The sequence below is a fragment of the Tigriopus californicus genome, chromosome 2, assembly GCF_007210705.1.
Source record: "Tigriopus californicus strain San Diego chromosome 2, Tcal_SD_v2.1, whole genome shotgun sequence".
NCBI lineage: Eukaryota > Metazoa > Arthropoda > Copepoda > Harpacticoida > Harpacticidae > Tigriopus > Tigriopus californicus.
Window position 1 is genome coordinate 4,917,957 of NC_081441.1, and position 12,251 is coordinate 4,930,207.

Consider the following 12,251-nt stretch of genomic DNA (forward strand, 5'->3'; position numbering starts at 1 on the left):
AATCCTTGGTATAATTACACCAATAATTGAACCAAAACAATAGAACTTTGACATAACTGCACCAAAAATGGCACAACTCACTTGATGCTTGAAAATTCAATTGGATTGAAGAGCAAGTGTAAGTTTTTTTTTTTAGGAGCTCCATGTAGCGCTCTGTGATTGCACATTGGATGGTCTCTCTATTGGAATCTCTGTTGCATCAAGGATTACATGAGTGTTTGATAACTTAGCCCGGAAATCTTAGGCATAAACAATTGAATCACTGATTTTGATGGCCAGATATCAAGCTTTTGAAGTCGGAAGAACACAAAGTTTAACCAAGTTTTGAAAACCCTTCAAGCACATTGTCGAGAAATGCCAAACAGGCAACCAACCATCTGATTATTGGTGTCAAGCAGTGTCTTGATCAGAGTTAGGAAGAGCTCATTTCTTGGGGTCAATTTCTTTGATTGGTGTCGAAGTCTTGTAGCAGTAGGGCCAAAGCAAGAGAAGAAATAACAAAAATGGTTGTAATCCTCAAAACCACTGAAATATTTTATTGATTTTGGCTTGTCTTGGAATGCCAACCAATCGGTGGGCCTGCTATGAATCTTATTCAGGTTTAGAAAAGAAGTAATGGGAAATGAGTGATCTTCCGGAATATAGCTTTGGCTATTTTCCCTGAACGAGAAGACCTTTAATGATTTTTATTTTATTTGAAATAAAAAGTATTGTTCACCTGGCAAGGTCATCCGATGGTATTGAAACTTCATAACTAAAGAGCGATTAATGTTTTGCAAACTCACGCCAACAGTTTAAAATTACCAAGGATGATTAAACCGGCGAGTTCGACAATAAAGGTCAGTTTTTAAACAATGCACATCGTACAGCGGTTGGCAGTAGTGCTGGGGCGAGTCCGACCGGACTTGTACGATTTTTTGACTTTTGGCAGGACTGGCCGAGTCCGGAAGAGGACTCAAGTCTTTTATTAGAATCAGGTCAAACAAAAGGACCCGTCTTGCGAAATTTCAAGAAAAAATATGTTTTTTTTTTTGACGAATTCGGACTCGAGTCCTTCGTAAAAGACGCGAGTCCGGCCGATTCCTACAAAATCGAGTAAAAGACTCGCGTGCACTCGGAATCGAGTTCGGACTCGCCCCACTAGTTGGCAACAATGATTCCTGCTCTTCAATCCCTAAAAGGGGGATCTTCTTCCCCTTTCCATGAATTGAAAAGTCTATAGAACCCATGTCAAATTATACTAGCCAGGGACTGTCCTTGTACTAGCTCACTAAGCTCAACCTAGGCCTGGCCTCTCCCTACCTTGTGCGACCCACTTGATTCAAGTCACTAGCACACGACTCTAATATAATCATGGCTTTCCTCACCCTGGTTTGAAGGCGGGAAATTTCTCTTGATGCAGCTGGCCTCCAAACAAAACACCACTTCTCTCTCTCTCTCTCTTGACTGAAAACTCCCGGAGTCCATCCCATTCTCCGTGAGACACGGCCCTAATCCGTTGTCTCTGTTCTCGTGTTCCACCCCAATCACACCGGTAGGGCATCATGGGAATTCAAGGGCTGAGCAAGTTGATTGCAGACGTGGCTCCGGCGGCCATCAAGGAGAACGAGATCAAGAACTACTTTGGCCGGAAAGTGGCCATCGATGCGTCCATGAGCCTCTACCAGTTTCTGATCGCGGTCCGCTCTGAAGGCGCTCAACTGACCACGGCGGATGGCGAGACCACCTCGCATCTCATGGGCACCTTCTACCGCACCATCCGCATGGTTGAGAACGGCATCAAGCCCGTCTATGTCTTTGACGGCAAGCCGCCCACCATGAAGTCCGGCGAGCTGGAGAAACGCGGCGAGAAACGCGCCGAGGCTGAGGCGGCCTTGGAAAAGGCTAAGGAGCTGGGCAATCAGGATGAGGTGGACAAACAGAGCCGACGATTGGTCAAAGTGGGCAAGAGTCATGTGGAAGACTGCAAGGAGTTGTTGAAATTCATGGGCATTCCTTTTGTTAGTGCGCCGTGTGAGGTAAACCTGAAGAGACATTTCATGTAGACTAACTGGACTAATGAGTCCAATAATGATCTTAAAGTTGCGTGCGCTCACAAAATGTTTTGTGCAATGTGATTTCGTTCTAGGCTGAGGCTCAATGCGCGGAGTTGGTCAAATCCGGCAAGGTGTATGCCGTGGGTACCGAGGATATGGATGCGCTGACCTTCGGCACCAAAGTCCTCCTGCGACACTTGACCTTCAGTGAGGCGCGCAAGATGCCCATTAAAGAGTTCTATTACGACCAAGTGCTCGAAGGTTTTAACATGACTCAAGACCAATTTATCGATTTATGTATTCTCCTGGGCTGCGACTATTGCGATAAAATCAAGGGCGTCGGTCCCAAGAACGCCATCAAACTCGTACAAGACCACAAGTCCATTGAGGAGATCATCAAACACTTGGACGGCAAGAAGTTCTCACCGCCCGAGAATTGGCTGTTTTCAGAAGCCCGACGACTGTTCAAAGAGCCGGAGGTCACGCCAGCCTCGGAGATCGACTTGAAATGGGAAAAACCGGATGAGGAAGGTCTGGTGAAATACATGTGCGAACAGAAAGGCTTTGCCGAGGACCGAATTCGAAATGGCGCCAAGAAATTGCTCAAAGCTCGCCAAGGCAGCACCCAAGGTCGTCTTGATGGCTTTTTTAAAGTATTACCTAGTACGCCCAAGGCCGGAACAAATAAGCGTAAGAGTGAAGAGACCAAGGTTGGATCGGGTAAGAAGACGAAAACTCCCACTGGCAAGGGCTTTCGCCGGTGAAAAAAAAATACGGTAATGCCTCTGTGAATGAAGTGCCTGCAAGCGTGTATTTGTATGTTCTTGGCGAGATCCTGACATGTGCAGAAATGAATTGAATCGTGTCGACTGGGTAGTGAAGCCTAATAGGGCGAGAAAAAGGCCTAGGATGATTACGAAATAATAAAAGAGCAGTATAAGACGAGATAATGCAAGATCTATGGTGCAGTACATTGCATAGGGGATGGAGAAGGATCAATCACAGACGTTGCCTAAACTGAACAGGGGGAACTCAACGATATGGCGTTGATCCGTGGATTATTCAGATGTGCGAGGAAGGTAATGGCTGGGCTCTGACTTTGGCGGCGGATTTGGCCAGAGCGGGGTTGGATATCACAGTGGGCGGATGTGTTTCCGCTTGTTCATCCGAACTATTCTGACGGCTAAACTCTGCCCCACTAGCACTAGCCCGGTCATCGTCGGAGATTTGCATGGCTGGATGGCGAGAGAGTTGCTCCACAGACGTCAGGAGTCTGGCCAATGGCAGACAACACATCGGAAGAGTCTCCATCAAGGTTGGGTTGCTGTGCGTCAGCAATGGCTTCATGAACTTGCTATCGAAGCCACCCCAGACCTTGGCCAGGATGGATTTTTTGGGTCTTGAGCCCGGTGCATTGGGGTGGGATCCCATGTGGGATCGGTCCAAGGGGTTGTCTCCCTCTTCGACATTGTTGTATTGATGGGCCTGGGGTGAGCCCAAAGGCATATTCTCGTCATCATTCACGCCTAGAGGAATGCCCAATCGCGTTAGGACGGACATGGTGGATCCACCACAAACGATGACGGTGATGATCACGATGATCAGGGTTGTGGTGAGAATGAGTTGCCGGGCTTCGGTAAGGGTGTTGCGAATGGCCAGGGAAAAGGCGATGGCTCCTCGCAATCCGGATAGGACCATCATGTGTTGGATGTTCATCGTGATCTTGGTCTGTCGTCCCAAGTTCAGGAGGAACGCCAAGGGATATATATTCAAGGCACGGCCAACGAGAATAGCGACGAAAGAGCCGCAGATGAAAGGGGCGTCGAAGTGGTGCTTGGGAAAAGTGAACATGGACACCCCGATGTATGAGAAGATGAAATTCTCAGCCATAAAATTCAGTAAGTTGAAGAACTCTTTGGTTATGGTCCGGGACTCATTGGAGAGATTGTTGTACGTATAATGAGCCTGACAAATACCGCAAAAGAGGACGGCTACGATTCCGGTCAAGTTCAATACCTCGGCCAAGAGGAAAGACGAGTAGGACATGATGACAAATAGTGTGGATTCGAGCTCCGGGAATTGCCGAATGTGTGTGAACTTGGTGAGCACCGCTGTCAAACAACCCATGATCCCACCCACCAGAAATGATGCAAAGAAAATGCCCAAGAACTCGCCCACCGATTTCAAAAGAACGATCGACGTGGTCATGGCCTGACCAGTTTTGAGGTTCTCCTCGTAATCCTCGAGTGTTCGACTCATCACTATGGCAACGGCATCATTCAGGACACTCTCACCGAACACCAAAGCGTACAAGTTCACATCAACGTGCAGATCATTGAAAATGGCCAACACTGTCACGGGATCGGTGGCCGAAATCATGGCCCCAAAGTGCAAAGCATCCAAGAGGCTGAAGGTGTGAGCCAAATGAGGAAAGATCTGCGTTACCCCATAGACAATACCTCCCACCACGAAGGTTGAAATAGTCGTGCCCACGAAGGCAAACACCAAAATGGAACCGATGTTGCGGAAGAAGAACCGCCGTTTCATGCTGTAACCAGCGTGGAATATAATAGGGGGAAGAATCACGTTCAGGAAGATCTCCGGGTCGAAAGTGGTCTTCTGGTCGACCTCGTTCACCCGGGAAATATCCTTGACTTCTCCCTTAAACGAATAGGCCAACGTGCGATTGAGGAGCTTCTGGCGAGCCCTCTTACTCGGAATATCTTGAACGGAAAGAAGGAGGAAATCCGGCGGCCCATAACGTGTGCCATTCGTCAAATCGCTTCGATGAGCGGGCTTGACCCGCATGGAAGTGACATCCTCGGACGTGATGGCATACCGGATCACAGCACCTGGGGACAAAGAGACCAAGAGACCAAGAGCATGATATCAATACAAGGGAAAGAAACTCAAGACACATTCTCGGGAGAGGAGCGCTGAGAGATTGTGTGGCTCGACAGCATAGAAATTTGAGCCTCCCCCTGGTCATCACGAGAGTAACAAAACTTCGACCATTTGTTCGAATACAAAGGAAAGATATTTTCAAGCTTCAAATGCCAAGCTATTCTTACCAATGACTAAGCCGTAGATCACGGCCAATCCAGTTTCGTGTACATAACGAATGCGTCGATGCTTGAAGCACCAAATGGTGAGCACGGTCAATGCCAAGAGACACATGTAGAGCAACAAGCTCAAGCTATCCAGTCGATGGATCTGGGCCTCTTTCTCGTCGATCATCAGCTCGGGTGGGATTTTCTCCTCCAAGACGAAACGAGGAACCTGATCCATTGTGATAAAGGGTTTGGGGATCACGGACTGCGGATCACGGACCAGGGACCAGGGATAGCTCAAAATCTGATTAGGTATTGAGAATGATGACGTTTCGGACTGATACAACCTGCTTTTTCACTGTTATGGTTGTCTTTCTGATGAGGAAGTGCAGGCAAAGTTAGGCCGATCCAAAGGGGCCGAGCAGAGGCCTGGGACGTTCGAGAAAGCACTCTTTGAAAATGCGGGAGACCCAAATCCAATGGAAGAAAGGTTTGAACCCAATGCAGTCTACTTCTGCGGTATTGAAGAGTGAATCATGAGGGGAATCGACTGTCTTATGGTCCAAAGTACTCTTGGGTGCAATAGTTCATATGAAAATTCACCAAAATACTCCTCCCATTCAGCTCAAAACACAAAGCACCGCACTCACGCGACCAGGTATTATTTCTCTCTCCTCACTCCTAGATCCTTACTTCTACTGAGTTGTCTCTCGATTTGTTTTGCATGTACTTCTTGACAACTGAGTTTCTGACTGGAGCGCTTCCACGGTCCGTCTCCATCGACTTCTCTCAGTCTTGCACCTTGGTCTGAACTGGTAAACGTTATTCTCCACCGATTAGTTGGGGGTGCTACTTTTTTAATCTTAACCTGACCTAATCAAACCTAAAGTAACCTTACCTAACCTAACCCAACCTTGCCTAATACGATATTCAAAACCCTTAAAGTCTCTTTCTAAACCTTTTAACATTTTGCCACAAATTTAGAAAATGAGAACCGCCAACTAATCGGTGGAGAATAACGTTTATCGTATGAACTCTCCAGTCCATCCACTGCCCGGTCGAAACGAGGGCTGGCTGCCAAGAGCAAGAAATCATCAGAGATGGGCATTAGTAACCAAAAAGTTTGCGGCGTTAACCATTACCCCATAAAAATCTGATGCGGAGCTTCACTTGGGATAATGCTCTTGGCTTTAATCTCAAAGCCCTTTGGACTTTAGTGACAAAATCAGGAAGGAACAAAATGGCTGATTGCCAGCTTTTAGCTCGATTAATCGTCAGACAGCAAAGTGTTCCGTTCAATGCACCACATGGACTTTTTCATCTAATTGTATTCTTCAAGATCTGGACATGAACTGATTTTTACTTTAAATACGAATATTTTATTTCTTCTCGAATGCCCATGAAATTACCCACTTTGCTTCATACAGTTTGGCATGAATGATGTCTGCTAAGCCCATGGGCATATACCCATTTGAAATGAAAATGATTTGAACTTGGCAAGGACGTGATATTAGTTGCGTTTCAGATGAAAAGTTTGCGATATTACCGTGTGACAGCTATGCTGAAGATTTTCAGGTCAAAAACCAACACCATATTTTGTGCCTACAATTCCCTATGTTCATGGTGAGAATTCTGGCCAGACGAGAGTACGAACAAAGGCCCACCTTTTTAGGGGGAATTCGGCAAAATCACGTGATCATTTAAAATGAATTAGTTAATCAAGATGGCAAAACATGTGAAAGGAATAAATCTTTATCTAATCAAACGTTTTTGGCCTCTTTATCCATTATCATTTAACATTCGTGGGAATTGTAGGGACAAGAAATTACAACTCTTCCGTTATTTTTTTTTATGGTATTCAGCTATAATAAGAAGCAAACATTATTTTACGCCTTTTTCTTCCTAGCCTCAAGCTGTAGCAAAATGAGAACGTTTGTTCATTGAATAGTCAAAATTTCGACTGACTGATTATGACTAAAATTACTACTTATTTCTAAAAATGCTCGAGTTTGCAATGCCCGGCCGGGTCACACTGTTCTCACACAAATCAAAACACGTGGGTCTCCAATCTGCATCATAAGTCATAACAGAACAACGGTGAATGAATTTGACGCTTTTCACAACCAGAGCGTTTGACTTCTGCTGGATGTAACGGGAGAATCTCCAACCTTGGTCACCATGTCCTCGTCCGTCTTGGCGGGCAACACCTTTCACCCCGGATATCTGGAGGTGTTACTCACGGGTGAGTCTAGTGGCCAGTTGTGGAACCTGGCAGCTTGGGATCCTCAATCTGGAAGCACTTTGACCACCTACAAGGGCGCGTCCAGTGCTCCGCGCACCTTTACCGCGCTGGCAGACACCATGCTCGTCTCAGCCCAGGCCAATAAACCGCTTTTGAACGTGTGGATGGCCAATCGACACGAGCAGCAACCCCAAAAGATCACCACGCCCGGTCCGCTCAACGCCCTCACCGCTATTCCCTCTGGGCAATTTCTCATCGGAGGGGCGGGCGACAAGATCTACGTATGGCAAACGTCCACTGGACGAATTCATCGCGTGTTAGCCTCGCATTACCAAGCCATCACGTGTCTGGCCACCACTTCGGATGGATCGCATTTCGTGTCTGCCGGTCGGGATGGCAACGTATTGGTGTGGAGTCTCTTGACCGTGGTCAGCTCGCGACGCCTACCCGGTCAGCCTCGCGATCAGGGCAGCGCACCTCTGCCACGACACGCCTGGTCAGATCATAAACTAGCCGTCACCGATCTCCACGTGACGGTTCACGGGATTCGTGCCCGCGTTTTCACGGCTTCGTTAGATCGCACAGCCAAAGTGTATTGTCTGTTGAGTGGTCACTTATTGCTGGACGTGTCATTTGCGACGCCTTTGAGTTCGGTCACGGTCGATGCGGGTGAAGTCAACGTATTTTTAGGCTCGACGGTGGGTGATATCCACACATATTCCTTATTGGATCCGCCTCGTGACTTGAAAGTCACTGAGGAGGTCCGAAAAGATACCACCTTCAAGGGACATACGGGCGCGGTCACCCAATTGTCCGTGTCTTTGGATGGTGTTTCATTGGCCAGTGGTTCAGACGACGAATCGGTACGCATCTGGGATATCCAATCCCGACAGACGGTCAAAGTCATTGGGCATAAGGGGAAGCTCACCCTGACCCGATTTGTGGCGCCCATCAAGGGTATGTTGGAACCGGATCTATTCCGACCCAATTTGATCCTATCGACGCTTCAGAAAACTAGCCTTGAGTCCGATAAGGTAGAGTTCTTTACTCGCGAACGATTTGAACCCTTGAAGATTGAAGCTAAGGGCGCGCCTCGATCTTCTAACGATCTAAGTGATCATGTGGCCAATGGCAGTGATGGTGCTCAAGGTGAAGCGAGCACTGATGATGTGGAAAAACTAAAACGGATCAATCAAGAATTATACCAATTCGCTTTGAAGCAGCTGGTGAATTAAAGTCATGATTATTCATGTATTCTTCAGACGTACAAGTCATTGGTCTTAATGTAAGAAACGATATCATCCGGCACCATATAACGCACTGATTGTTTTCGTTGAAGCGCTTGTCTGATCTTGGTGGAACTGATATCCGTGCCCATGTTCGACAAGACAAAGTGAAGATTTTCCTGTCAAAATAGAAAAGACTACTGTGTCAAATGCTTGCATTATTGATACCCTCGAAGGGCACCTACTTGATTGTAAAATAGCAGGTCAGATCCATTCACCATCTCTTGAGGCCGAGCCTCACCCCGTGATAACACGACCAACCCGTAGTTTTTCACGATGGATTGTTTCTGCAATTGACGGTTCAGTTCAATACGTTAGAAGAAAAAAAATCCCACATTGTGGGTCTTCGCCTTACATCTTCCTCGGACCACAAATCTGGAACATTGAACGAGTCCACCAGATCGTCGCCACACAGCAAGTAGATACTCGCCCCCTTGATGTCTTCCGTGGAGTACTCCGGTGCGATCCAATGAGGGCGAGGAATGGACGATGCGCCGTATTGTTTGATCAGATCCTGGTATCCATCCAAAACTTGACGGGTCCGAGTCCATTTTTCTTGATCCAATTCCCATGTGGAGAGTCGGACGAAAGAGCTAGATTTCACGGCCAAACGGGCCATTTCCCCGCGATGACTACCTGCAATCAATCCCTTAGAAACTAGAAGAGTTAGTAAAACTCTAAGGCTTGAGATAAATGGGCAGTATCACCTTTTTGCCGTAGTTATCGTGGGCAGGTGAGAGTATTCCGCCCAAAACACGATGAGGGCGTTGTTCAAGGGATTCCAAGTAGTCCTTGGCCACCTCTGGAGCGAGAAGTTATTTCACGTACGTAAAATAGTGCATGCCGAATGACTGTCGAACGGTCATTTTTTTCGTCCTCACCGAACATCCGCAGATGCATGATTGTGGGCGGATTGAAGCATCCGCATCCCAACAGGAAAACCTTCTTCAATGGAGCGGACATGTTTTTCCTCTCTATTGTGCGGGTGATTGATCAATAATACATAATTGTGACCAAACAAAATTCACGGACAGTATAGATTAAATGGCCAATTGCTTTCAACTTAAAAGTTCCTAGACCCACGAGAAGGACCTTCAATTCTTACAGTCAGAAGACGTCTGTGGTTTTTTTAAGCTGCCCACTGAAAACTTCATAAACAATCTGTAAATATGAAGGCAAGACTCAGCTCATTGAAGGTCAGATTTATACTGATCATGCCACTTTCTTGTTCGGTCATCAACCCAAGCACGGTATATGCCAGTTTTCCCATTCCTATAAGTGGTTTCTATTACATGTCTAAAATGTTCTACTTTTATTGAGACCTCTTGGTACTTTTCCATAACGAGATAATGTATGTTTTTAAAGCACATCTTTTTCATGGACCTTAGGGAGCTCTTGAGTGAACATCAGTCATCAGCACCAATAAATAATGCTAAAATGTTCAAAACTAACCTGCACTTTGTTTCAATGACTCATGTCAGATCAGTCGAATCCCATTGGTCAGCTTCCAAGTTTCTAAACTAACAATATCGCCGAGACATGACATATTTGGCACTATATTGATCAAACTTTTGGCCTGGTGTGCGTCCACTGGCAAGCATCACTCCCGTTTTGTTCCTCCCTCCATTTCTACATACACGTTCTCAATGTCTCGATGATCAGTATCAATCTAGGAGGCACGTCAAGGATCTAGGAACGTGCAAGATTCACGCCTGTCTGTCTATATATGTAATGTCCTGTGCCAGGAGGACTTGTGGAGTGCACTCCAAATCCAGCCAGATTGAACATCTCCTACCCGAATTTCACTAATCACCTATTGAAGTCAGTTGGATCATCGGTCTCGCTAGGAGGGCCCAGTTGGGTCGGTCGGCTTCGTATTCTACATGGGTCGAGCGGTCTCAAATCATTCTTAGTAAATACCAACATGACTCACTTACGTGTGTTGTATCCATCGTTATGACTTCTGAGTCATTATCCAAATTATCATCCTTCCCGGCTTCCTCCCGTCTAAGCCAGGCGTGCACCCATGGCTGCCCGTGCTTGGTTCAAGCCCGTGGTGGTGTCAGCTCCCAGCAAGCTCATCCTCCACGGGGAACACGCCGTAGTCTACGGCCGAACGGCCTTGGCCGCCAGTTTGGGCATGCGCACTCACATGACCATTGAAGCCTTGAGCGAGCGGGTCCAAGTCGATTTCCCCGACATCGGGGTCCGAAAGGAATGGCCTTTGGCGTTGATTCGCCAAAAACTCTTCCCTCGACGACCGCCGCATCTTGTCCCCGGGGAGGTGGATCGCGTGTTCACACAAGTCATTCACGATTTCCTGGGCGTCAGTCAGGGTGATCTGGCTCACGCCTCCCTCATTTGTTTCTTCTATCTATTCTCTATCATATGTGACCCAGGGGTGGGCATGGCCATTCACGTGAGGTCGGAGATCCCGATCGGGGCGGGCCTGGGTAGTTCGGCCGCTTTGTCCGTCTGCCTAGCTACCGGATTATTGGCCATACAGGCTGAATTCCAGCCCAAGGGCTGTGATACCAGCCGAGCCGCCATTTCGGACTGGGCCTTTCTCTCGGAAAAGATCTTGCATGGCACCCCGTCGGGCGTGGATAACGCCATCAGCACCTTTGGCGGCTTGATTCGCTTCGCCCAGGGTCGCATCGAGGTTCAAGAACGCCTGCCATGCCTCCGAATTCTACTAGTTAATACCCAAGTGAGTCGACGGACTAAAGATCTCGTGGACCGTGTTCGAGTTCAACATGCGGCCCACCCCCGGGTCATAGGCCCTATTTTTGACGCCATATCCGGGGTGAGTGAATCTGCACTGGCCATCCTTCGGGCTTTGGAGCAGGATGATACAGGGGCGGAGGAACATTACGGCCAATTGGCGCAACTGATCGAGTACAACCAACAATTGTTGCGCACATTGAACGTGTCCCACGCCTCATTGGATCTGATTTGCGCCATCGCCCTCGAATTTGGTCTGCAGGCCAAATTAACGGGTGCCGGCGGAGGGGGCTTCGCGTTCGTATTGCTTCCGCCCTCGATCAATGAGAAGTCGGTGCTGCTAATCCGGGATCGCTTGGAAGAGCGTGGATTCGTGTGTCAAGAGACCGAACTGGGTGTGGAGGGCGTGGTCATTCAACCGGCCCAGAGCTCAGACTCGTTTGAAAGTCAACCTATCAGTGCTTCTTAGAATCAATTCATACCAGCCGCCTTGTGTGATGGACCCCAAATGGAGCGATCTGCGTTGCCTCTCGTATGGCTAATTCATTTCTTGATTGCTACATTTTAGTCTTTTTTACACCTTTTGATGTGATCTCCCCGCTAACTAGTCGCTCATTTTAGCCCAAAGACGACCAATACATACCAATTATAAATTGATTAATCAAACCATTTTCTGTGGAAAGCGATGATATCCAATTCCTAATGGAAGAACGTGATAACTTTGGACGGGCAGAATGTGCAAAACAGGAAAGCCTTTTAGAGACAAAAAGGTGAAAAAAATTAAGCCCCAAATGTGCAGAAAAAGGTACAAAAAAGGCCAAGAAGTATAACAAAAAGGCAAGTAAAATAAAAACGAAGTGATATTCAAATCTATTTTTCAAAGTATAGCAAATTTGAAACGCACAATCATAAA

The 12,251-nt window shown here is 47.2% G+C and overlaps 5 protein-coding genes across 5 annotated transcripts; 3 read left to right on the forward strand and 2 right to left on the reverse strand.

The window, feature by feature from the left end:
• Nucleotides 1–1,380: 1,380 nt before the first annotated feature.
• Nucleotides 1,381–2,991, forward strand: LOC131877210 (flap endonuclease 1-like). Its single transcript, XM_059222815.1, has 2 exons — nucleotides 1,381–2,018; nucleotides 2,129–2,991. Exons 1-2 carry the CDS (start codon nucleotides 1,545–1,547, stop codon nucleotides 2,798–2,800), a joined length of 1,146 nt encoding a protein of 381 aa, XP_059078798.1. The 5' UTR covers nucleotides 1,381–1,544; the 3' UTR covers nucleotides 2,801–2,991.
• LOC131877207 (sodium/hydrogen exchanger 6-like) lies at nucleotides 2,823–5,848 on the reverse strand. The gene is made up of 2 exons (XM_059222812.1): nucleotides 5,108–5,848; nucleotides 2,823–4,888 (listed from the first exon to the last, which is right to left on the reverse strand). The coding sequence occupies exons 1-2, from the start codon at nucleotides 5,322–5,324 to the stop codon at nucleotides 3,099–3,101; spliced, it is 2,007 nt and encodes a 668-aa protein (XP_059078795.1). The 5' UTR covers nucleotides 5,325–5,848; the 3' UTR covers nucleotides 2,823–3,098.
• A 1,272-nt stretch (nucleotides 5,849–7,120) lies between these two features.
• On the forward strand, nucleotides 7,121–8,582 carry LOC131877208 (WD repeat-containing protein 18-like). Its single transcript, XM_059222813.1, has one exon. The coding sequence runs from the start codon at nucleotides 7,265–7,267 to the stop codon at nucleotides 8,561–8,563; it is 1,299 nt and encodes a 432-aa protein (XP_059078796.1). The 5' UTR covers nucleotides 7,121–7,264; the 3' UTR covers nucleotides 8,564–8,582.
• On the reverse strand, nucleotides 8,560–10,041 carry LOC131877211 (nicotinamide/nicotinic acid mononucleotide adenylyltransferase 1-like). Its single transcript, XM_059222816.1, has 5 exons — nucleotides 9,496–10,041; nucleotides 9,322–9,416; nucleotides 8,970–9,263; nucleotides 8,800–8,901; nucleotides 8,560–8,733 (listed from the first exon to the last, which is right to left on the reverse strand). The coding sequence occupies exons 1-5, from the start codon at nucleotides 9,575–9,577 to the stop codon at nucleotides 8,587–8,589; spliced, it is 720 nt and encodes a 239-aa protein (XP_059078799.1). The 5' UTR covers nucleotides 9,578–10,041; the 3' UTR covers nucleotides 8,560–8,586.
• A 161-nt stretch (nucleotides 10,042–10,202) lies between these two features.
• On the forward strand, nucleotides 10,203–11,995 carry LOC131877209 (mevalonate kinase-like). Its single transcript, XM_059222814.1, has one exon. The coding sequence runs from the start codon at nucleotides 10,641–10,643 to the stop codon at nucleotides 11,805–11,807; it is 1,167 nt and encodes a 388-aa protein (XP_059078797.1). The 5' UTR covers nucleotides 10,203–10,640; the 3' UTR covers nucleotides 11,808–11,995.
• The last annotated feature ends 256 nt before the right edge of the window (nucleotides 11,996–12,251 follow it).